Source organism: Mustela lutreola, chromosome 11 (assembly GCF_030435805.1).
Source record: "Mustela lutreola isolate mMusLut2 chromosome 11, mMusLut2.pri, whole genome shotgun sequence".
In the NCBI taxonomy this organism is placed as follows: Eukaryota; Metazoa; Chordata; class Mammalia; order Carnivora; family Mustelidae; genus Mustela; species Mustela lutreola.
This window is the reverse complement of record NC_081300.1, coordinates 55,465,073-55,489,698: the sequence shown is the minus strand read 5'-3', so window position 1 is coordinate 55,489,698 and position 24,626 is coordinate 55,465,073. Positions and strand designations below refer to the sequence as shown.

Below are 24,626 nucleotides of genomic sequence, written 5' to 3'. Positions count from 1 at the left end.
AATGAAAACATTACAGTGCTGTTAATTTTCTTCTCCACCTGCTTTGCTGCATTTTATGTTTATTATTTCCTTGCTTCTTCAGAATAATTTGCCACATAAGAATGTATCTCTAAGGCACATATTGAATGCTTTTGCTTGATTTCTTGTTTTAAAAATGTACTATGCAGTCTTCTGGTTTTCTTTTTTTATCCAATATTATTGCTAATTAAGTTCTTGCATATGTAGTTGCACCTGATTCATTTTCACTATGTAACATTAAATTGTGGGAATATTACACAAGTTATTTTTTCAGATTCCTGTTGATAGATATTTGGATTGTTTCCAGTCTTTTCCCCCATTTAATACAAACTTTTCTCCTAATAGAGTACAATTACTAGAGTTCTAGGGTCCTGGGGTTTGCTCAAACATCTTAAACATCAACAAAACTTCAGTTGTTTTCAATGGTTAATCGGCTGCCAGAAGAGTATGAGAGTTCCCATTGCTCCTCACCCTTGCCAACATCTGGTATTGTCAGAGTTTTACATTTTTGACACTCTAATGGTCATGAATTGGTATTTCATTGTGGTTTTATTCTTAATTTCCCTGATTACTAACATGGCTGAGCAACTTCCTTAAATTTCTTCGTGAAATTCTTATTCATGATTTTGTCCCCTTTCCCCCCATCTTATGGACTGTTCTGTCTGCTATTGCTACCAAAAACTATTGCATCACAAAATCTTAATAGATCTTTGTGTGATTTGTCATTGGGCTTGCTTAGGTGATTTATGAAAGACTTAAGGCCATTCATATGCTGAGGCTTGGCTGCAGGTGGAGTCAGGTTCAAGTGTGTTCTACCTGCGTTCATTTTGGGGTCAGCTCTGAAGGATAAAAGGCCAACTGAGGCATACTCTTTTAATGGTGGGTAGTTGTAGTGTAGTAGGGTCAACAGTAATTGCACAAGCACATTTTAAACCTCAGCTCACATTGTATTTCCCATTGGCCAAAGCGAGTCATAGGCAAGCCCAAATTTAATGTATTTGGTTCATATGGAGCAATGGCAAGATTGAGAATGTCTCACTCTGTTACAAATCAAGAATTTAAACTGAGAAAAATGAAGGCTTGGAAAAGTATATTTATATAAATGGAAACCAGAAGAGATCCTCTTAGCTTCTATAGCTAAGAGGGGTGGCTACACTTTTATCAAAAAAAAAAAAAAAAAAATAGACTTCAAGTCAAACACTGTCACAAGAGATAAAGAAGAACATTATATAATGATAAAAAGGTCAACTCATCAGGAAGATATGACAATTGTAAACATATATTTACTTAACATTAAAGCAGTTAAGTATATAAAGTGAACATTGACTGAACTAAAGGGAGAAATGGACAATAGTTACTGTGGGAGTAGGAGACTTCTGCACCCCACCTTTAGTGATGGATAGAAGATCTGCTAAAGATCAGTAAAGACACAGAGGACTTAAACAATTGAATAGAGCAAATGGACCTAACAGATGAATATAGAGCGTTCCACTCAACAGCAGCAGAATACCTGTTTTTTTCAAGCATACACAGGACTTTCTCCAAGGTAGGTCATGTGTTATGTCACAAAAGAAGTCTTAACAAATTTAGAGTGATTGGAATCACACCAAGTATCTTTACTGATCACAATGGAGTGAAGGTAGAAATCAGTAGCAGAAGGAAAACTGGAAAACTCACAAATATGTAAAATTAAATAAACACTCTTGAATAACCAGTGGGTCAAAGAAGAAATCAAAAAGAAAGTTAGAAAATATTGAGACAAATGAAAAAAAATACAACATAATGGAACTTATGGCATACTTAGTATGCAAAAGCAATGTGAAGATGAAAATTGACTGTGGTAAGTGAATACATTAAAAAGGAAGATCTCAAATAAACAAGCTAACTTTACACCCCAAGAAACTAGAAAAAAAGAACAAACTAAACCCATGGATAGCAGGACAAAGAAAATAACGAAGTTTAGGGCAGAAATAACTGAAATAGAAAACAGAAAAACAATAGAAATAAATGAAAATAAGAATTGATTATTTGAAAATATAAAATTAAAAAGTCTTTAGCTAAACTAACTAGGAAACAAAGACAAGACTCAAAATCAAATACACGGGGACATTACAGCTGATGCTATAGTAATAAAAAGGAACGTAAGAGACTATCATCGACAATTCTACACCAACGAACTGAGTAAATCAGAAGAAATAGAAAAATTCTTAGATATATATAACCTACCAAGACTAAATCATGAATAAACAGAAAATCTGAACTAATCTGTAACTACTGTGGAGGCTGAATCAGTAATCAAAAAACTTCCAGCAGGGGTGCCTGGGTGGCTCAGTGGTAACGCCACTGCCTTCGGCTCGGGTCATGATCTCAGGGTCCTGGGATTGAGTCCCGTGTCAGGCTCTCTGCTCAGCAGCCTGCTTCCGTATCTCTCTCTCTCTGCCTACCTCTCCATCTACTTGTAATTTCTCTCTGTCAAGTTAATAAATAAAATCTTAAAAAAAAAAAAAAAAAAACTTCCAGCAAAGAAAAGCTGAGGACCAGATGGCTTCATTGGTGGATTCTACCAAACATTTAAGTCTATGATCCACTTTGAATTAATATTTGTATATGGTGTGAGGAGGGCCCCCAACTTCATTATTTTGCATGTGAATATTCAGTTGTCCCAGCACCATTTGTTGAAAAGAATGTTTTTCCCCTAGCAAATTGTCTTGGCACCTTTTTGAAAATTAAGTAGACAACAATGTATGGGTTTATTTCTAGAAGATCAATCTGTTAAATTGGTCTGTATGTCTGTCTTTATGCTGGTCCCATACTGTTTTGATTATTGTGGTCCCCCCTCAGTTTTTATTTAAATTACAGTTAGTTAACATACAATATAATATTAGTTTCAAGAGTACAGTATAGTAACTCAGCACTCATATACAACACTCAGTGCTCATCACAACAAGTGATGACAGTCCTCATCACCTATTTAACCTGTTCTCCCACCCACCTCCCCTCTGGTAATCATCAGTTTTTCTCTAGTAGTAGGGACTCTGGTTTTTAGTTTGCCTCCCTCACTCCTTTTTGCCTCCTTTGTTCCCTTGTTTTGTTTCTTAAATTTCACATATGTGTGAGATCATATAATACTCTTTCTCTGATTGACTTTTTTCACTTAGCATAACACACTCTAGTTCCATGCATGGCATTGCAAATAGAAAAATTTCATTTTTTGATGGCTGAATAGTATTCCATTGTATATAGATATCACATCTTTATCCATTCATCTGTCAGTGAACATCTGGGATTTTTCCATAGTTTGGCTATTATGAACATTGCTGCTATAAACATTGGGATACAGGTGCCCCTTTGGAGCATTACATTTGTATCTTTGTCCCTAATAGTGCAATTGCTGGGTGGTAGGGTAGCTTCATTTTCAACTTTTTGAGGCACCTCCGTACTGTTCTCCAGAGTGGCTGCACCAGCTTGCATTCCTACCAACAGTGTAAGAGGGTTCTCCTCTCTCTGCATCCTTGCTGACACCTGTTGTTTCCTGACTTGTTAATTTTAGCCATTGTGACTGGTGTGAGGTGGTATCTGAATGTAGTTTTGATTTGTATTTCCCTGATGTCAAGTGATGTTGAACATTTTTCATGTGTCTGATGGCCATTTACATGTCTTTGGAGAAATGTCTGTTCATGTCTTCTGCCCATTTCTTGACTGGATTTTTGGCGGGGAGTAGGAGTGTTGAATTTGATAAGTTCTTGAGAGATTCTGGATTCTAGCCCTTTATCTAATATGTCATTTGTGAATATCTTCTCCCATTCCATAGGTTGCCTTTTAGTTTGTTGATTATTTTCCTTGCTGTGTAAAAAAGCCCAAGTCATGATCCCAGAGTCGCAGAATCAAGTCCCCCCTCTCATGTTCTCTCTCTCTCTCTCTCTCTCTCTCTTTCTCTCTCTGTCTCACTAAAATAAATAAATAAAATCTGTTTTAAAAAATGCTTTTTATCTTGATGAGGTCTTAATAGTTCATTTTTGCTTTTGTTTTCCTTGCCTCTGGAGACATGTTTAGTAAGAAGATGCTTCAGCTGAGGTCACAGAGGTTGCTGCCTGTGTTCTTTAGGATTTTGATGGATTCCTGTCTCCCAGTCAGGTTTTTCATTCATTTTGAATTTATTTTTGTGTGTATTAAGTTTTGAAACCAGGAAGTGTGAGTCCTTTCTAATGATTGTTTTGGTGGTTCTTTGGGGTTTTGTTGGTTTGTTTGTTTTTTCCATTTCCATATGAATTTTAGGATCAATTTATAAATTTCTGCAAAAAAAAAACCACTTGGGATTTTGATAGAGATTGTACTGAATATGTATATCAATTTGGAGAATATTGTTATCTAAATTGGTAAATCTTCCAATCCATGGATAAGGAATATCTTTCCATTTATTGATTTCTTCATTTATTTATTTTTATAGTATTTAATAGTTTTCAGCTTGTAAGTCTTACACTTCTTTATTAAACTTGTGTTTATTTTTTGATCCTATTATGAATGCAATATTTTAATTTTGTCTTGTCAATTATATTTGTATAAGAATGCAACTGATTTGTATATATTGATCTTATTTAACTTATCTATTAGTTCTAATAGCTTTTTAGTTGATTGCTTAGGGATTTTTTACATACTAGTCATGTCATTGTAAACAGAAACATTTTTAATTCTTCCTTTCCCATCTGGATACCTTTTGTTTCTTTTTCTTGTCCAGTTGCCCTGACTACAACCTCTAGCATATTGTTAAGTAGAAATGTTGAAGAGAGACATCCTTGTCTTATTTGTGGTTGTGGGACGAAAGTTTTCAGTCTTTTACCACGGAGTATGATCTCAGGTGTAGGAGTTTGATAAACACTATCAGCTTTAGGCAATTACTTCTATTCCTATTTTGATGAAAGTAATATTTTTTAATCACTGAAAGTCTAAGTTTTGTCAAAAGCTTTTTCTTTATTTATATGATTGTATGGTTTTTATCCTTAATTTTCTTTTCTTTTTTTTTTTTTTTTAAGATTTTTATTTATTTATTTGACAGAGATCACAAGCAGGCAGAGAGGCAGGCAAAGAGAGAAGGAGGCTTAGCAGAGAGCCTGACGCAGCGCCCGATCCCGGGACCCTGAGATCATGACCTGAGCCAAAGGCAGAGGCTTTAACCCACTGAGCCACCCAGGCGCCCCTTATCCTTAATTTTCTTAATGTGGTATTATATGTTCATTGATTTTCTAATGTTAAACTAACTTTCCATTCCTGGTCATGCTGTGAAATTCTTTTATATGTTGCTGGATTCAGTTTGTTAGCATTTTGTTAAGGATTTTTGAATCTGTGTCTATAAGGAATATTGGTGTATAGTTGAATTTTCTTGTGTTATTTTTGTCTGTAGACAAATTGGGGCAGTACTGGGTCTGTCTCATAAGATGAGTTGGAAGTATTGTTTCATCTATTTTTTTTTTTTTTTGAGAAAGAGTTTGTGAAGGATAGGTATTAATTCTTTGAATATTCAGTATAAATCTTGCAGTCCTCGCCTTTTCTTTTAGGGAAGTCTTAAAATTATTACCTTTATCTCTTTACTTGTTATAGATATATTCAGATTTTCTATTTCTTCTTGACTTATTTTCAGTAATTTGTGCTGTAGAAGTTTCATTTCTTCTTGAGTCATTCTCACTAATACGTGTCTTTGTAGAAATTTCGTGTAAGTTATTTAATTTGTTTGCATTTGGTTTTCATAGTACATTTGACCCTTGATCAACATAGGTTTGAGCTCCATGGGTCTACTTATACATACATTTTTCTTGATAAGTATTGTAAATGTATTTTCTTTTCCTTATGTTTTTAATAGCAGTTTCTTTTCTCTAGTTTATTATAAGAATACAGTATATAATACATATAACATATGAAATATGTGTTAATCAACTATTATGTCATTGAAGCTTTGGTCCACAGGGGTTGCTTCAAGGGGTAAAACTGGCTCCAGTACCCACATTGTGTTGACCACTTGACTCCTAACTTCCTCTGCCTTTCTCTTGTTCTCCAGCCCAACAGGCTCAAGTCTTGCCACTTTGTTTCTGATGTACTGCATATTTACAGAGAGGGTTATTTGGGTATATTTTAATGGTTTTGTTCTTTGTTTAGAGCAATTGACTGTTTCCTCATCTGTGAAAAAAGGCTATTAATAGTTTTTGAGGAGTCTAAAGCTCTAAGTGGATTTTTGATTGCATGGGACACCTATGACCCAAGCCCTGTGTTGTTCAAGGGTCAACTGTATTCCCTTATAATCCTTTTGATTTTTGTAAGATCAGTATTGATGTAACCTCTCTTACTCTGGTTTTAGTAATTTAAATATTCTCTTTTTCTTGTTCTAGCTAAAAAATTAAATCAGGCTTGGTTATCTTGTTGACTACACTTAAAATTGGAAAGGTTTTAAACTTTTTTCATGTCCAACCCTTTTTCTTCACATGCTTGTATTATTGTTTATAATTTTTTGTTTCACTTTTTAGGACTGTCTTTTCTTTTACCTTTTTGAGCATCCTAAACTTAATTATTTAAAGAATACTTATTAATATTTTCTTTTTAAAAATACTTCATTTATTTGAGAGAGAGAGATTATGAGCAAGGGGTGGGGGGGTCAGAGGGAAGCAGACCCCTTGCTGAGCAGGGAACCTGATGAGGGACTCCATCCCAGGAATCTGATCATCATCTGAGTTGAAGACAGGTGCTTAACCAACTGAGTGACCCAGTTACCCTCAATATTTTCTACAATTTAAATTTTATCAAGATGAATTTCACCCCCCTAGTAGCTGATTTTTTTAATCTTTCTTAGTATTTGATTTCTTTATCTATTTTTGAATTTTGATTTGCGATGCACTTGGAGTAAGATTATTTTCTTTTCTTATTCTATACATGCCTTCTCTCTCCTGAATTTTTAATGTTTGTGGTTGCCTGTGTCTGGCTCCTCAGAACCCACTTTCTTGTCAGGAGTTAGCGTTTGTTCTTCCTGCTTTCTCTGACTCATAGTTATAACCCATCATTCCAGGCATTTGTGGCAGAAGTTCCATTTGACTCCCATTCAGCACTGGTGCAGCCTCCTGCCACCTTTGGCTTCAAGGGGTAAAACTGGCTTCAGTACCCACATTGTGTTGACCACTGGACTCCTAATTTCCTCTGCCTTTCTCTTGTTCTCGAGCCCAACAGACTCAAGTCTTGCCACTTTGTTTCTGATGTACTGCATATTTACAGAGAGGGTTATTTGGGTATATTTTAATGGCTTTGTTCTTTGTTTAGAGCAATTTACTGTTTCCTCATCTGTGAAAAAAGGAGTGATAATGGTATATATGTCCTTGGATTGTCATAAGTATTAATTGAAAATGTATAGGTAGAGGGATTCTAACTATATGCCAACTATAAGCTAACTATATGCCAGGCAGATATGAGTATTCAGGTAATGTTAGCTATTAATGCAATTAAGAGAGAGCAGGAATTCATGCAGAAATTGTCAAAATATACTCATTTGCAATTGTTTATTAATTTATTCAGACACCAACTACTGTGTATTATAATCGACATTGACCACCAAGAACACTGATGCAATTGCACGAGGATTTATTTGACATGCTTAAGCTTGGGCCCAAGTATACCCAATTAATACATTTTAGCCTGGTAGCGTGCACTGCAAATCAGTGCAATAATCAGATATTTGTATTGGATATTGTGGTGCTAAATTCACTTTAAATTCTGTGCAACATCATAGAAGCAGCTTAAATGTTCCTACACAGTACATTTTCTAATCAATGTTAGACATACTTTCCTTTCTGTGAACAAATTGCCCACTTTAATTCTTTAATGGCAAGTATTATGTTTCTTGTTAACTTATGTATGTTTCTTGTCCATGCAGTGACCATAGAATTTGCTGTCCAAACTGGAACATTTTGGGGAGTGGAAGGTGGTGTTATTGATAATTATGCCAGTATGGGTGGCATGAGACAGAATTATGCTGGGTTATCCAGGGCAATAATGGCTACCTTCATTATCTTCCTTTCTGGAATGTCTTACATATCATCCTTATATTCTGCAAAGTACCTGTGACAGTCTTGATGGTAACAGGTAGTCAATAAGCATTTTGTGCAAGAATTACCAAATAGCAAGTGGACATAGGCAGGCAGTGCATTATTTTTATTATTTCAGACTTTTAAAATTTGAATTGAAATTATATGTTTTCTAATAAGTAATCTAATTTGTTTTCTTAATTAGAAGGTCAGTAACACAAGTGTTTGGCAGTATGCAGTGTGAAAATTCCACTAACTCTGAAGGGAAATCAAACCGATTCAAAGGATTCATTTGAAAAATCAGTGCACTGTTACCAAATTTTCTACAGAGATACAGATCATTTACATATATTGGCTGTCTTGTTTTAATATAACATATTATTAGGAGAGTCTTTAATTAAAATCATTTAAAATCACGTCTGTTACATACAGTTAGTGCTTGGATATAATTACAAAGCCAACGTGCACTGGGGAGTAGTGCCACCTGTCACTATTCTTCATTTCTTCTTGATAAGATTTCTCTGATGTGTTTTAGAGTCCAAGGTTATTCTTCCTTGACTCTAATTTTTTTTTATTTCTTCCAAACTCGGAAAGGAGGCATGTGACTGATGTGACATTTGGGGCATTTGGGGACTGGGCATTGTTAAGGCAATCAGAATAATCCATATATTTTGAAATCATGCCAAGGATATCAGGTTAAATTTATATCAAAAGAAGTGTTCTATCTTTTGATCAGAATACATCTTATGAATTGACATTTGAAGGGATCATATAAAATCTCCCTGTCTTCCTGTGTGTCATCTTGTCTTCTGTCTGTCTGTCATATCATCCATCTCATTTGTTTTGCATTTTATGGAATATTTGATTCTTTTTTGTCTGGGAACAAAAACTTACATAGGCTGTTAGGTATCTTTTATATTTTTGGTTGTATTATCTAAAGGGAATCCAGTTGTTAACCAAATTGTACTTTGAAACTTCTCAGTGGAAAAATTTTCATCTTTTTTTCCCCAATACATAATAATATGGATTCAGGCTTCTTGTTCTTTCTAAACAAACCAGAGTTATTGAGATAATTACTAGGAATTAGAAAGAGAGATCACTCTGGTGGCAGGAGAAAAGCATTAGTAGCCAGATGATTTCAGTTTGACAAGCTATGGGGTGTTATTAATTGTGAAATGCAAGCTAGCCTTGGTGGTGCTTATGTCTTGTGCAATAATACTTTGCTAAAGGCATCAAGTCTAAGCTGTCCATCTGCATACATGTTCAGAGTATTCCTGGGAGCTACACATGATAAATTGTATTTATACCCTATAAAATGAATGTAATGTTATTGAATTTAAGGACATAAATATCAAATGACTGGAAGGAAATGGATATGAGGAAATGTGTTTTGTTTGTTTCTTTGTTTTTTAATATATGAAGGAAAAAGAGGGGTTGTCACGTTAGAGAACTATACTCACACTAGTGAAACAGCACTGTAAAAGGAATAATGTGTGGATCAAGGACTGTAACACTAACTTAAGGTGTTTGAGGCTTCTCTGTAATTCAGAGATGTGTTTATGCAATTCAGGGTTACAAATACATACTGAGCCAGAAGCTATGTAGACAATAGGAAAATAAGGATCAATAATTCACAGTCCTTGTCATTGGCCACATAAGGGGAGACCTATATATAAATAAAAATATATAGTATAAGGTATTGAATAATGTGACAGAGATAAGCACAAGTACAATAAATTTTATGTCAGATGCACCTTGTCCTTTGGGAGCAGGAGGTGAGCAAGGAAGGCTTTTCTCAAGGCCATGAAGTCTCTTTAAGTTGAGTCATAAAGGATGAGTAAGAATTCAATTGAAAAAGGAGGGATGGATAGCAGGGACGGTTTTCCAAGGTTGAGGGATCAGCAAAAGTGTGGGCTGAGAAGCAGCAGGGTATAGTTGACGGGATGATAAGATTGGAGGTGGTCAGATTTAATAGATATAGGGGGAGAAAATAAATCCAAGAATTGTAGAGGGGTGCGGTTAAGCATCTGACTCCTCATTTTGGCTTAGGTCATAATCTCAGGGTCCTGAGATCATGCCCCATGTTGAGCTCCACTCTGGGTCTCCCTCTCTCTTCCTCTCTCTCTGTCCTTACCTCTCCCCCCTTTCTTTCATTCTCTCAAATAAATAAATAAATAAATAAATAAATAAAATCTTTTAAAAAAAGAAATGTCAAGTAGATTAAAAATGAGCAAAACCTGATAGGGCTGATGTAATGGATGAAATGATGCTAACTGCTAGTCCTCTGGCTCTGGCAAAGTCAGGGCCACCAGTAGCCCAAGAGGTGTCTTTAAAAAAAAAAATCACTCATTTTTTAAAATTTCTTTTCAGTGTTCCAGGAGGTGTCTTTGTTTGAATCAGAAGAAGATACATTTTTTGATACCTGTCCAGGGGGAGTGGTGTGTGTGCACAGCCCAGAGTGGATTTCAGCCTGCACTTGCCCACTGGCTTGGTGCTCCTGGGCAGTGTCTTGTCTGAAGAATGGCAAGGGGCATATGGGGGCAAACAGGTGGGCCAGTCATGTCGTTAGTGCAAACAGGAAGAGAGAGTGTAGCTGGGAGGCAGTGGGAGGGGCAGTGATGAATTCAGTAGTGAGTGTGTTCGGTTTGTAGCATCCAGGGTCATTGTGCAGGAGGACATCTCAGGGAAGAAGTTTGAGTGAATGATTCTAAACACTGGGGACTGTAGATGATTTAAGTCAGCTAAACTTTTAAATTACATGTCAGTCAGTTGTAGCTAAAATTATTCAAACCAAATTCTTGCTTCAGTGGTAATCTGATAATGCTAAGGGCTAAGTTCTCTAAAATGGTGAACCTGCTTATCAAAAACTCATTCCAGATAACTTTTCAAAGAATGTCTACTAGTGTTTATTCATTTTTTTAATTTTTATTTTTTATTGAGCTACATTTGATGTATAATATTATGTTAGTTTCAGGAATATAGCATAGAGATTTGACAATTAGATACATTATGAAGTGGTCACCACAATAAATGTAATTATCATCTGTCACCATACAATATTATTATAATATTACTGATCATATTTCACATGCTGCACTTTCATCTCCATGACATATTTGTTTTATAACTGGAGGTTTGTATCTCTTAATTACCTTCACTTGTTTTACTCATCCTTCTATTTCCCTCCCCTCTGGCAACCACCAGTTTTGTGTCTATATTAGTGAATTTATTTGTTTGTTCATTTGTTTTATTTTTTATATTTTACATATAAGTGAATCATATATTGTCTTCTTCTATCTGACTTATTTTACTTAGCCTAATACCCTCTCGGGCCATCCGTGTTGTCATGAATGCCAAGAATTAATTTCTTTATATGGCCAAGTAATGTTTCATTGTGTATATTTATATATATAGATATATATCACATTTTCTTTACCCACTCATCTGTTGATGGACACCTTGGTTGCTTCCATATCTTGGATTTTGTGAATAATGATGGGTGCGTGTAACCTTTTGAATTAGTGTGGTGTGTTTTCTTTGGGGGGGGAGGGAGTGAATACCTAGAAGTGGAGTTACTGGGTTGTATAGTATCTCTATTTTTAATTTTTTTTTTTTTTTTTTTTTTTTGAGGAGCCTCCATACTGTTTTCCATAGGGGCTGTACCAGCTTGGATTCCCACCAACAGTGCAAGAGGGATCCCTTTTCTCTATATCCTCACCAACTCTTGTTATTTATTGACTTTTTTTAGTAAACTCCACACCCAGGATGGAGCCCTATGTGAGACTTGAACTCATGACCCCAAGATCAAAACCTGAGCTAAGATTGAGAGTTGATGCTTAACTGACTGAGTCACCCAGGCATCCCTTTATTGATTTTTTGATACTAGCTGTTGTGACAGGTGTGAGGGGATATCCCATTGTGTTTTGATTTGCATTTCTCTGATGACTAGTGATGTTGAGAATCTTTTCATGTGTCTTCTTTTCAAAGTCTCCTTTGGGAAACTGTCTATGCATGACTTCTCTCCATTTTTGATTGGATTATTTGCTTTTTTTGGTGTTATATGGATTAATTCTTCCTTCCTTCCTTCTTTCCTTCCATTCACATTTATTTATTATAGAGAGGGCAGAGGGAGAAAGAGAGAATTCTCCAGCAGACTCTTGCTGAGCGTGGAGCCTGATGTGGGTTTTTTTCCCATGACCCCAAGATTACAACCAGAGCCAAAGCCAAGAGTCTGACACTCAAATGACTGAGACACTCAGGTGCCTTGAATTCTTTATATATTTTAGATACTAACCCATTATCAGATACAGCATTTGAAAATATCTTCTGCTCAGTAGACCACCATTTTTTTTTATTGAAGGTTTCCTTTGCTGTGCAAAATCATTTTAGTTTGATGTAGTCCTATTTGTTTATTTTTGCTTTTGTTTCCCTTGCATGAGGAGACAGATTCACAAAAATAATACTAAGGCTGATGTTTAAGAGATAACTGCCTACACTTTCTTTTAGGAATTCTATAATTTCAAGTCTTACATTTAGGACTTTAATCTATTTTGAGTTGATTTATTGTGTATAATGCATGAAAGTGATCCATTTTCATTCTTTATTCTTTTTCATGTAGCTGTTCCAATTTTCTCAATACAATTTTTGAAGAGATTGTTCTTCTACCGTTGTATTATATTCTTATCTCCTTTGTCATACATTAACTGACCATGTATGTTTGGGCTCATTTCTGGGTTCTCTATTCTATTCTGTTGATCTGTGTATCTGATTTATTCAGTAGCATATTGTTTTGGTTACTATAACTTTATAATATACTTTCAAATCTGAGATTGTGATACCTCCAGCTTTGTCCTTCTTTTTCAAGATTGCTTTAGTTATTCAGGGTCTTTTGTGGTTTCAAATAAATTTTAGGATTATTTGTCCTAATTGTGTGGAAAAATACCATTGGTGTTTTGATAAGGATTGCAGGGAATTTGTAGATTACTTTGGGCAGATTCGACATTTTAACAATATTGATTTTTCCAATCCTTGAGCTTGTATTTGTTTTATCTTTAGTTTTTTTCATCAGTATCTTATATTTTTTAGGACACAGGTCTTTCAGTTTCTTGGTTAGATATTTTCCAAGGTATTTTATTATTTTTGATGCACTTGTAAATGGGATTGTTTTTGTAATTTCTTTCTTTGACTTTTTTTTTATGGTGTATAGAAATGTTGTATCCTGTGACTTTAGTGAATCAATTATTAATTCTAACAGTTTTTTTGAGTCTTTAGGGTTTTCTCTATAGTTGTCCCTTGAACAATGTGGGGGCACCAATTCCAGTGTAGTGGAAATTTGTGTATAAACTTTCAAACCCCCAAAACCTTAACTACTAAGATCCTACTGGTGAACGGAAGACTTACTGATAACATAAACAGTTAAGTAATCCATGTTGTGTATATTATATGTACTATATGTTGTCTTTATACAATAAAGTAAACTAGAGAAAAGAAAGTGTTATTAGGAAAATTCCATAAAGAGAAGAAAATGCATTTATAGTATTTTACTGTATTTATGTAAGTGAACCTGTGTAGTTCAAACTTGTGTTATTTGAGGGCCAGCTGTATATAGTATCATGTCATCTGCAAACAGTGGAAGTTTTACTTCTTCCTCACCAATTTGGATGCCTTCTATTTCTTTTTCTTGACTGATTGCTGTGGCTATGACTTAACAATATATTGAATAAAAGTGGTAAAAGTGGACATCCTTGTCTTGTTCCTGATCTTAGAGGAAAAGCTTTTAGCTTTTCACTATTGAGTATGATATAAGCTGTGGTTTTGTCATATATGACCTTTATTATGTTGAGGTATATTCTCTTTAAATTCTGTTCGTTGAGAGTTTTTATCATGAATGAATATTGAATTTTGTCAGACGCTTTTCCTGCATCTTTTGAGATGATCACATGATTTTTATTCTTTGTTTTAATAATGTGTGTCATGATTAACTTGCAGATATTGAACCATTCTTGCATCTCTGGAATAAATTCCACTTAATCAGGGTGAATGATCCTTTTGATGTATTGTTGGATTCAGTTTGTTAATATTTTTTGAAGATTTTACATCTGTATTTATCAAGGATAATGGCCTGTAATTTTCTTTCTTGTGGTACCTTTGTCTAGTTTGGTTTAAGGGTAATACTGGCCTCATATCATGAATTTGGAAGAATTCCTTCCTCTTATTTTTTGTGGGGGGGGGATAGTTTGAGAGAGATAGTTATTAACTCCTCTTTACATGTGTAGTAGAATTTACCTGTGAATTCATCTGGTCCTAGACTTTTGTTTGTTGGAAGGTTTTTGATTACTGATTTAATTTTGTTACTAGTCCACTACTGTTTATTAGCATACTGAAGAATGGTCATGGTAAATTGGATTCATATTTTTTTTAATTTTCTCTGTTCCAGATTTCTATGCTATTCCTTGTATGACAAAAGCCCTCTCACCAAGAATACTTTTGCCTTGACACTTGTGGACAGTCAGACCATGTGAGTATGGAATCTGAGTAGGTAGATTGCAGTGAACCTGAATTAGTTAAATTAAGCAAAAAAGAAAACAAAAATAAAAACAACTGCCTCCCCAAAACTGCACAAAACAGCCAAAAATATTGTGCTAGGTAGACCAAAGAAATAGTATCTATTTTATTTATGATACAAATTCTAGATGAAGTAGAAAACTCATCTCTTTTCCCCATTAACTTATTATTTTAGTGGGATCTATAAGAGCAACAGTGAAATCTTATGTCAGCTCATTTTTCAGTGTATTTATGGCAACCAGTTAGAAGTTTAATGAAAGCATTATTTGGGTTTGTTTTTGTTATTCTAAAGGGGAAAAACTCCTAAACTTTTTTTTATGTGGCACCATTTTGCAGAAAAACACTGCTAAGAAGTGCTCAAGTGGCAATGAAACAGCCCAACAGAAAGAGGAAGCTTAGTATGGATTCCAAAGAGCATTTGAATCAGGATGGATGCTTGGTAAGATGTCAAGTTCCTGGGCCCTTAGTTTGTGCTCACTGTGGAAATTTACAGTGTAATTGTATAGTTTGTGTAATCACAGCAGAGGCTGTTTTTTCAATAAGTAGGAGCTGTCTGCTTCTGGTTGAGTTTTATATACAGAGGTATAGAATATAAATGTCATTAAAGCCTGACAACATTTTAAAGGGTAATAATTCATTTTAAAGTAAAAAGAGAACTTTTTAAAAAAAATTTAAAAACATTTTAATGCATATCCTTTGAACACATTTACATGTATTTTAAATATAACATATTGCAGAAAAGAAAAAATATTTTACTATGTATATCTCATAAGATATGGTAATTCATACAGTTACATCTTAAGATATTCTGTGACTGGCCTGTGCTGTCCAAGATTTTATGCTGGTATTTACAAACACAGTGCATGGCTATGATAAGATAATTATCTCTGTGAAAAATACTTACAGGATTTAACTTTCACAATAAATGCTTTGATACTTAATATTTTATCAAATAAAATTTGTTAACTCTTTCCTTTTAATTTCCCACCAAATATAGCACAAATAATTTATGTCTTATTAGAAAAGGATATTTCTCCAACTGAGGGTAATTATTTGATGAATAATCTAAAAAAATATAAAAGATAAAAAGAAAAAAAATACTTCCCCCCAGTCAGTTATCTAATAGTTATTTAAGGAGGAGCTTTAATTTGTCTTGGAGACGGACTAAAACATTGAGTAGTTATTACTAGATGATTGGATACAGGTGCTTTTTACATTGTCTTTTCTTTTCTTTTTTTTAAGAGTTTATTTATTTATTTGCCAGAGAGAGATCACAAGTAGGCAGAGAGGTAGGCAGAGAGAGAGGGGGAAGCAGGCTCCCCACCAAGCAGAGAGCCTGACGTAGGGCTTGATTCCAGGACCCCGAGATCACGACACAAGCTAAAGGCAGAGGCCCAACCCACCAAGCCACCCAGGCACCCATATGTTATCTTTTCTATTCATATACTTTACCATTAACATGTGTTACTTTTTGAATTAGAGATAAAACTATACATATGTATGTGTAGGAAAATACCAGGAGGAAAATCCAAATATTAGTCATGGTACATTTTAGTGGGAATTTTAGAGACCTTCTTCCCCTCCCTCCCTTCCTCCCTCCCTCCCTTCCATCCTTCTTTCCTTTTTAAAGATTTACTTATTTGAGAGTCGAGAACACACATGCATATGTGAGTGAAGTAGGGGGAGAGAGTGGGGGAGAGAATCCTCAAGTAGACTCCATGCTCACTGTGGAGCCTGACGCAGGGCTCAATCTCACAACCCTGAGATAATGACCTGAGCTGAAACCAAGAGTCGGACATTTAACTGACTGAGCCACCCACACGTCCCAAAGGGAATTTTCTTTGTAACAATGGAGGTAACTGATCATTATCAAGTGAGGGACAGAGACTGTGGACTGGAGGGTGTTGTGTTTGTTAGGGTTCTCCAGAGAAAGAACCCTAGTAGTTGACTGTCCTGTCACATCCCTGTTGACAATCTTTGTCCCTACTTGATAATGTTGAATGAGATGTATATGTGTACAGTATATAGAAAGATTTACTCGAAGGAATTGATTCATACAATAGTGAGAGCTGACAGGTCTGAAATCTACAGGGGAGGTTGGGAGGCTGAAGACCCAGAATAGAGTTAATGTTGCAACCTTGAGTCCAGAGGCATTCTGGAGGCAAAATTCCCTCTTTAGAGAGGTCAGACTTTTTTTCTATTAAGGCCTTCAGCTGATTAGATGAGGCCCTTCCACATGATGGAAAATAATGTGTTTTACTCAGAGTCTACTATTTGAGTATAAATCCCATCTAAAAAATACCTCACAGTGACATCTTGACAGCTAGAGGGTATAATACATCTTGCTTTTAGTAACTTATGCTCTTTCCCTGTGGCAACTTTTTGTATTCCTACACATTTCAAGGTGGCAGAAGTGACCAGGATACATCCATAGTGACGGTTTTGGTGATAGTGGGGCATTAGAACATTCTCATTAGTGACCTCTCATAGGCTCTTACCATGTATTGGTCTGGGTTTTGGGGTCTTCAAGTGGTTTGTGGTTATGCATTTACATATTGCAGCTGGCGAAGTGACATGGTGTCATACACTCTTTGGTTTGATGTCAGGTTAGGTATGGTTTAATGAACTCCCAGCATTAAATAAGACATGCCAAGTGATGATCTTGTCCACAGTTGGTTTTTGGATGTTAACTGTATGTCTGTGTCTAGTCACAGAACTGCTTCCTTCAGATCAGCCTCACTGGGAGGTGAGATGGTTAATGTGGGGCTGGGATCCAGTCCCCTTGAGGTCCTGATTGGCTTCATCTCAGTTCTTTGAGAGTTAGTCACTCTCAGTGTACCCCAGAGAGCTCACTTCAAAGGGATTCCTTGGACCAGACTTAGAAAGACCTGAGCCTGTCTCAACTTATGTGACGATGATGTTTTTCTCAGCATTTTTGGTTTGTTGTGTCATGCCTTCTGAGGATACAAGTTACTAAATATGTTCACAGTTGTTCTTGGATAGTGGTTCTTCAGCTGTGGTCTCTAGAACAACAGCATGGGCATCACTTGGAGGTTTGTTAGAAATGCAATTTCTTGGGCTTTACTCCAGACCTCTTGGATCAGATATGTCAAGTGAGGCTCAGCAGTTTGTATTTTATAAGGCCTCCTGGTGATAGTGGTACGCTCCCATGTTTGAGAACCACTGTCTGAGAGACAGTTAGGCCTATCTTCCCTACTAATTGTCCTAGAGTCATTCAGTAATGACTAATGAAGATAGGCTTCATAATTCTTACAGTTTTGTGTTTAATATTGGAGACTGCCTCTCCTGTCTAAACACATTTGCTATTTTTTCTCAGTATCATTTTCTGTCAAGCTGCTAAAATTATTACTGTCCATTCTCAGCACTTCCGTTATCTTGCTCTACAACATGAGTATTCAGACTTCTGTCTTTTCTGTATCATCACAAATCCTAGTCTTCTCTTGAAGCTGAACTTGGTTTCTAACTTGATGCCGGTAACTTTACTATTATTTCCTTTCCATGTTGGGATTTCCCCATTTTTGAACCCCAGAAGTGCTCAACACTTACATAGGTGCTGTTTGAGTGTGGTGCCTTACGTGGCTGGATTTCCAAAAATATCTGTTGAATGATGTTCCTGGTGTTTAATGGTATCTCCAGGCAAGTGGGCTTCTTTGATCATACTAAGATAATGATATTTCAAAGGACCATATTACCGACTTGAGTTTTGAGGTGCTTGGAGCATACAATTATTTTTAAGAATGTTCACATAGGATAATAAAAAAGATGTGCATTTAGGATGAATTCCACACTATACTGTGAGCTAGGGGCTTGTTGCCAGTTAAAGTGTCCACTTTAATAAGTTAAATTTAATAGTTTAATATAATAAACTGATTTACATCTGTGGCTGCATTCATGGTAGAGAGAAAGGGGTTCAATCATGCTTGAATTTGATTATGAAAATCATGTTTGAAATTTGCTTGAATTATCACTAACATACTTTACATTCTTTGTAACCCATATAATTTTACAAGTGACATTTCCCATCAACTAAGCAAAATAACATTGCTAGATTAAGCACATTAAACATAAAACTAATGAACAGTTGGGTACTTTCTAAACATCTGCTTTTGGGGCACCTGGGTGGCTCAGTCATTAAGTGGCTGTCTTCGGCTCAGATCCTGATCTGGGTCTGGGATGGAGCCCCGAATTGTACTCCCTGTTCAGGACCTACTTCTCCCTCTCCCACTCCTCCTGCTTGTGTTCCCTCTCTTACTGTGTCTCTCTGTCAAATAAATAAATAAAATCTTTTAAAAATTTTAAAAAATAAACATCTGCTTTTGAGGTAGTAATTTCATATCTTCAATATCTAGTAATTTACAGATGCTGATAATAGTATCTGCCAATGAATGTCTTCTTATACTAAAAGTTTCTATTTCTTCACAGAAATTAAAAAAAACATTCCTTTATATTTTTCAATATGCAGGCACATAGTTTAAAAAAATAGTACAAAGAGTATGGAAATCAGAAATAAATTCTCTACTGTACCCACTGATACACATGCTAAACCCCCCAATTTTCTTTTTTAAGATAAGGAGAAAAAGAGCAAGAAGAAGGAGAGAGAGAATCTTACGCAGGCTTCATGCCTAGTGCAGAGCCTGACTCAGGACTCACTTTCAGGACCCTGAGGTCATGAACTGAGCCAAAATCAAGAGTTGGATTAAGTTGATTAAGCCCCCCCCGGAACCCCTCACAAATCTTTATTTAAAGGTGTGACCCCGTTTGTATTTTCTCATCTATCTGTATAGGAATCAAAAGCAAAAATAGGAAGCTAAAAAACCCAAACCCCTTATGCACAAATACATACAAATACATTCATAATACCTACTACATGCATACATGTATCCCAAATGGGCTCATATTATACTTCCTGGTCCATATCTTATCTTATTTATTGATTGATTGATTGATTGATTGATTGCACTTAAGCATGTATGTCTTGGAACGCATGCAGAACATGTCACTGTTTTCAGTGGTGCTTAGCATTCCACTCTGTGAATGTACCATAATCCATTAATCAGTACCCTTCCCTAAACATTTAGGGAATTTTTAGTTTTTGTTGTTCTCTGCTGTGTTGAAACCAAATGTTCTATTCACATGTTTTCATAGGCTTTTATAGTTGATTCATGGATAAAATCTTATCAGTAGACTTGTTATACTACATGCATTTAACATCTTGATAAGGCTTTTATATCATCTTCTGAGGTCATCCCAGGGTATACCCTCTCTTATGCCATCTGCACGAGTGCTTTTTTTGCTTAGGTTTTATTATTGCATGTCTGATGCCTTTATTTACTGAGATCTGTCATGTGGATGAGTTTCATTTATGGGCTGGCCCATGGTGCTACCGCAGGCTTGAAGAGGGGCATTGCCCTGGGTCTGGTAGATTCCTTAACATGTCATGCTTCTCCATGTATCCAGCATGAAGACAGGTGTCCTTTGTTGTCTTTTTCCCACTCACCACCGTTAGAATTGACTGGAAAAGTGTAGGTACATGATAATTGAGGAAACAAGCATTTTTTTTCCAAAGTGATTTCTTAAGTGTTTGGTGTGCATGTGAATGTTCTGGTCATAAGACCCCAAACCATGTGTTGACTGTAAAATTTCAGATTTCCTACATAAAAATGTAAGTTTCCTAAATGAAAAAGGAAATTTTATTTAACTCTAGAAGAATAAAATAATTGTGTGTGTAAAATATCTGATACTGCGTAAATATTGGTTTCCATTCTTTCTCTTCCTCTGTACCTCTTAAAATCTAGGCATCTATATCTGATTAGTGAACTCTAAACTTTGATAAATAGAAATAGGAGACATCTATCTCTAAAGGATCTGAATAAATCTGAAAAATGAACTTATTATTGTTGAATAGAAAAGAACTAACAAATACAGGGCAATGTGCGACAACTAACTGCTTATGCACACGAGTGCTCCTAGGTGCATTCAGCCTTCAGAGAAAGGTAGAGGCATTGAGGCCTAAGTCTCGGCTTTGAAGGATGAGAATCTAAGACATCTGTATTTAATGTTTTATTTAATGTATTTAACAAATAAAATTTATCTAATGCATATTTAATGCTGTTGTAACAAATGGTTCATAAATCCAACGTGGTAAAATAAATCCAACCTGGTAAAATGCAATATGAAAGAATACAGCTTCTTTGTATTTTAATATCTGGGTGCTCTAGGCAACTAACCTTGAGAGATAAGGAAGTTGAAGGGTCAAAGGAAGGATCATCTGAGCCAAGGAAGCAGCATGACCAAAGGTATGGGGTTGGAAGCAAATATGATATATGTAATAAATGACGAGAGTATAATGACTTGTCTGACTGAGCAGATGTTGCTATTGGCAGTTTTGTAGAAAGAGTGTTAGGCCAGGAGTCAGAGTATTTGGATTTTAGTCTTTGGCTCTGGAGGTAATTAGCTCTATGATCAAGGACAAGTCCTTCATCAGGCTGGGGCTCATTTTCTTTGTTTATAGAACAAAAGTCTTAGATTAAAATATCTTAAGGGTCTTTCCCTTTCAGTGAGTCTGAAATTTGGTATGTAATGAAATAGAAAGATGACTCAAATGGACGTGAGTGGCTAAGCTTAGAGAGTCTTGACGGCAGAGCAGAGGAATTTGTGCTTGATATTGTGTCTGCCGACCTTGATATACTAGAGGAAGGAGCCATGGTTGGCTTTGACTTAGGCATAGTGTAATGAAATTTTTTATAATATACTCAAATAGATATTTAGAAAATATTTAGGGTAGGGTTGTATTAGTTTCTTAATCTTGAGTAGTACCTAATTTTTTTTTTTTTTTGTATCATTTTGCTGCCCTACACTTGACTGCTATACCAGTTTACATCAGCCAGTAGAATTCATTTATATATGGGGGAAACATAGAAAGGGGATCTGCTCTCTCTCTCTCTCTTTTTTTTTTTTTTTTTTTTGTGGAAGTCTTAGCTGATACTCTTTTAAAATATATCTGGAATTTTGTTTTTATTCAGGTAGAGTGAGGCTAACAGATCTATAGGTGATTTCTGAAAATTAGTTTGCTACTCACATTTCCCAAGCGGGGAACACAGCACACTGTGCAGCACTGTCCCAGGAAGCCCTAGTATGTTCAGGGACAGAAAGAAGGAGGGGAAAACATGGGCAAGAGTCTTTATTTTGTGTGTGTGTGTGTGTGTGTGTGTTTAAGGTTTTATTCATTTATTTGACAGAGAACAAGAGCATGAACACAAGCAGGGGAAGTGGGAGAGGGAGAAATAGGCTTGCTGCCAAGTAGGGTGCCCAATGCAATCTAGATCCCAGGATGCTGGGATCATGACTTGAGGGGAAGGCAGATGCTTAACAACTGAGCCACCCAGGCACCCCCTTTATTGTGTTTTTTAATAGGAATGAATGGATGAGGAGGGTCAGGAAACTAAGGAGGCTTAGGATTGGCTGGTTTTAATAATTTTTGTAGTTTCGGGCTTGGGGAATGTTCTCTGATTGTCCGGTACCTGGCCCTGGGATGATTTAGGGCTGGAAGATAGCCTCCCAGACTGCAGGAACTCGATAAGTAGCAGTGAGTGGGGAATGGGTTCAGGGTTGGTTGGTTTGCATTTCAAAGACATGATCCAGGCAAGTTGTTGGCTATCTCTAAGAATTAATTCCCCCGCCCACAAGCCTCCAAAATGTAACAGCATTATAAAATACTAAAAAATAAAGAACATGATGAATACAAATACTAGAGAGAGATTTCTTTCAGAGATTATATTATTGAATATTTGAATAAAATGAGATCATTTCCTTCTGTCTGTGTGCATCTGAATTCCAGGAGAGCAAAAGAAAGTAATCCTTTCCTGTTTTACTATTACTATTTTTTAATCTGAAGGTTAATTTCATTTGTCTTAGTTTGTCATGCACATTGGATCAGAGACAAAGAGAATATGAAAAGTGAACTTGACAAGTGAAATTCAAATGCTAGTTTATTACTGGAGATTTCAGTGGTTTCCATAGTCCATGAAACCAATAGCTGTCATCATCTGTTCCTATGGAAGAGAAGCAGTGGTGGCTGGATAGCTGTCCTGTGCCCCAGGGACTGGTCTGAGGGTGAGAGAGGAAAGGGCAGTATATGGTAGCTCCAAAGTTAGGACTTGAAATTGCTAATCACAGATCAGTGGGTGAAAATCCTTTGTTTCGCTTCCTTGATTGGAATTTGTAGATAGGGAAATATAGTCACTGATTAATTAGAAAAATCACTGTAATTTGTAGTAAAAGTACATGATGCATCCAGGTCCATCAGGAGGTAACAGAACATGAGGGCTTGGTTATTTTACCACCTTATAATCCTCTCTTCCAAATGATGCATTTTAGGTTGGCTAATGGAAATGTACTGTAGCAAAGACTTATTTTGTGTTCCTTGAACCACTCTCTCTCCCTTTTCAGAGTGTTTTTTTTTCCCCCTAATGCTTTATTTTCAGTTTTCAGAACTGAAGTTTGAAACCTGAGAAATCACAGTAATGGTTTTATTTTTCTCAATTCATACTGATTTTCTTAAGTGTTCTGTCTGAGAAGATAAAGAAAAGTGCTCATTTTACCTTTCTTTTTTTTTAATTAACTCTCTACTCATTAATAGCATTGTGGATTTATTACCTTTATGGAATAATTAATTAGCTCAGATAGAAGCAAAGAATGTTAAAACTAGCAGGAGCTTTGGAGAACATTTAGTCTAATCCTTTTATTTTATTTTATTTTATTTTATTTATTTTTTTAAAGATTTTATTTATTTCTTTGACAGAGAGAGAGAGAGAAATCACAAGTAAGCAGGCAGAGAAGGGGAAGCAGCCTCCCTGCTGAGCAGGGAGCGTGATGCAGAGCTCGGTCCCAGGACCCAGAGATCATGACCTGAGCCAAAGGCAGAGGCTTAACCCATTGAGCCACCCAGGCACCCCAATCCCTTTATTTTATAGACAAGAGAAATTAGGTCCAGATAATATATATCATTTGTTCATGATTATATACTTTTGTGGGTGGGGTTGGGATTTGGCATTATCCCAAATTCAGCATTTTTACTGTTCTAAGGTATGATATTAAGTACTCTTTTATTTACAAAATTGTCCAAAAAGTGAGGTCAGTGTATCTTAAGAGAAACATAAATTTATTCTTAAATACAAAATTGTGATCTTTCAGATGTATGTCTACGTATCTATAACCTTGATTCATCCAAAAAACATACGGACATAAGGAGCTTGGATAATTTAATTCCAAAGTGAGAGGTAACATTATTTTTCAGAGGAATATGATTCTTCTATCTAGGCAGAATTTCAATAGCAAATAAAGAATTGTGAACCAAACATCCTAATCTACAAACGGAGTGACAGGCAGCATATTATATATTTCTTTTTATATTTGAATGATACAGTGATTATAAAAATGCTTCAGTAACTGTTGTGCTCACATAATCAACTCTTGAATACTATTTCTTGTTACCATTTTCAGTTTTTGCAGTAGAACTTTCATGAGAAAAGACTGGTGTTGTTTTGAATTATGTAAATTTCCTGTGTATTGAGTGGGTAAAAAGGGATGAAATTGGGGTAAAGAGCTGCCTTAGAAAATTAGACCGATTCAGTTCATCATTTTACATGCAGTGGAACAGGATTAGATTGGATTGGGTTATGGCTTTTCTGTTTCCACACCCTGCTTGGTAAATGGTGCTGTGGGGCTCATGCTGTGGTCCATAGCCCTTCAGGAGTGGCATCAGCAGAGGCTTGTCAGAAACTGGTAATCTCAGGCCCTAACCCAGATCTATGGAATCAAGGCCTGCCTTTTAATAAGATACCCAGGTGACTCATATGCATGTTAAATTTTGAGAAGCTCAGGATTATAGTTTTATCAGGTTCTATTATTTTAATTGCATAAAGATATCCCTGATACTTTTGGGTGTGAAATCAGCAGGGTAGAAAA

General features: G+C 35.9%; 1 protein-coding gene across 5 annotated transcripts in view; it reads left to right on the top strand.

Annotated features, from left to right (window-relative positions):
* L3MBTL4 (L3MBTL histone methyl-lysine binding protein 4) overlaps positions 1–24,626 on the top strand; it is a 452,666-nt gene that overhangs the window by 67,327 nt on the left and 360,713 nt on the right. For all 5 annotated transcript variants that reach the window (XM_059139212.1, XM_059139210.1, XM_059139213.1 and 2 more), the window contains exons 2-3: positions 14,512–14,592; positions 14,976–15,078. In XM_059139212.1, coding sequence (XP_058995195.1) covers positions 15,007–15,078 — 72 coding nt within the window. In that variant the 5' untranslated portion in view covers positions 14,512–14,592; positions 14,976–15,006. The remainder of the gene's footprint in view (positions 1–14,511; positions 14,593–14,975; positions 15,079–24,626) is intronic.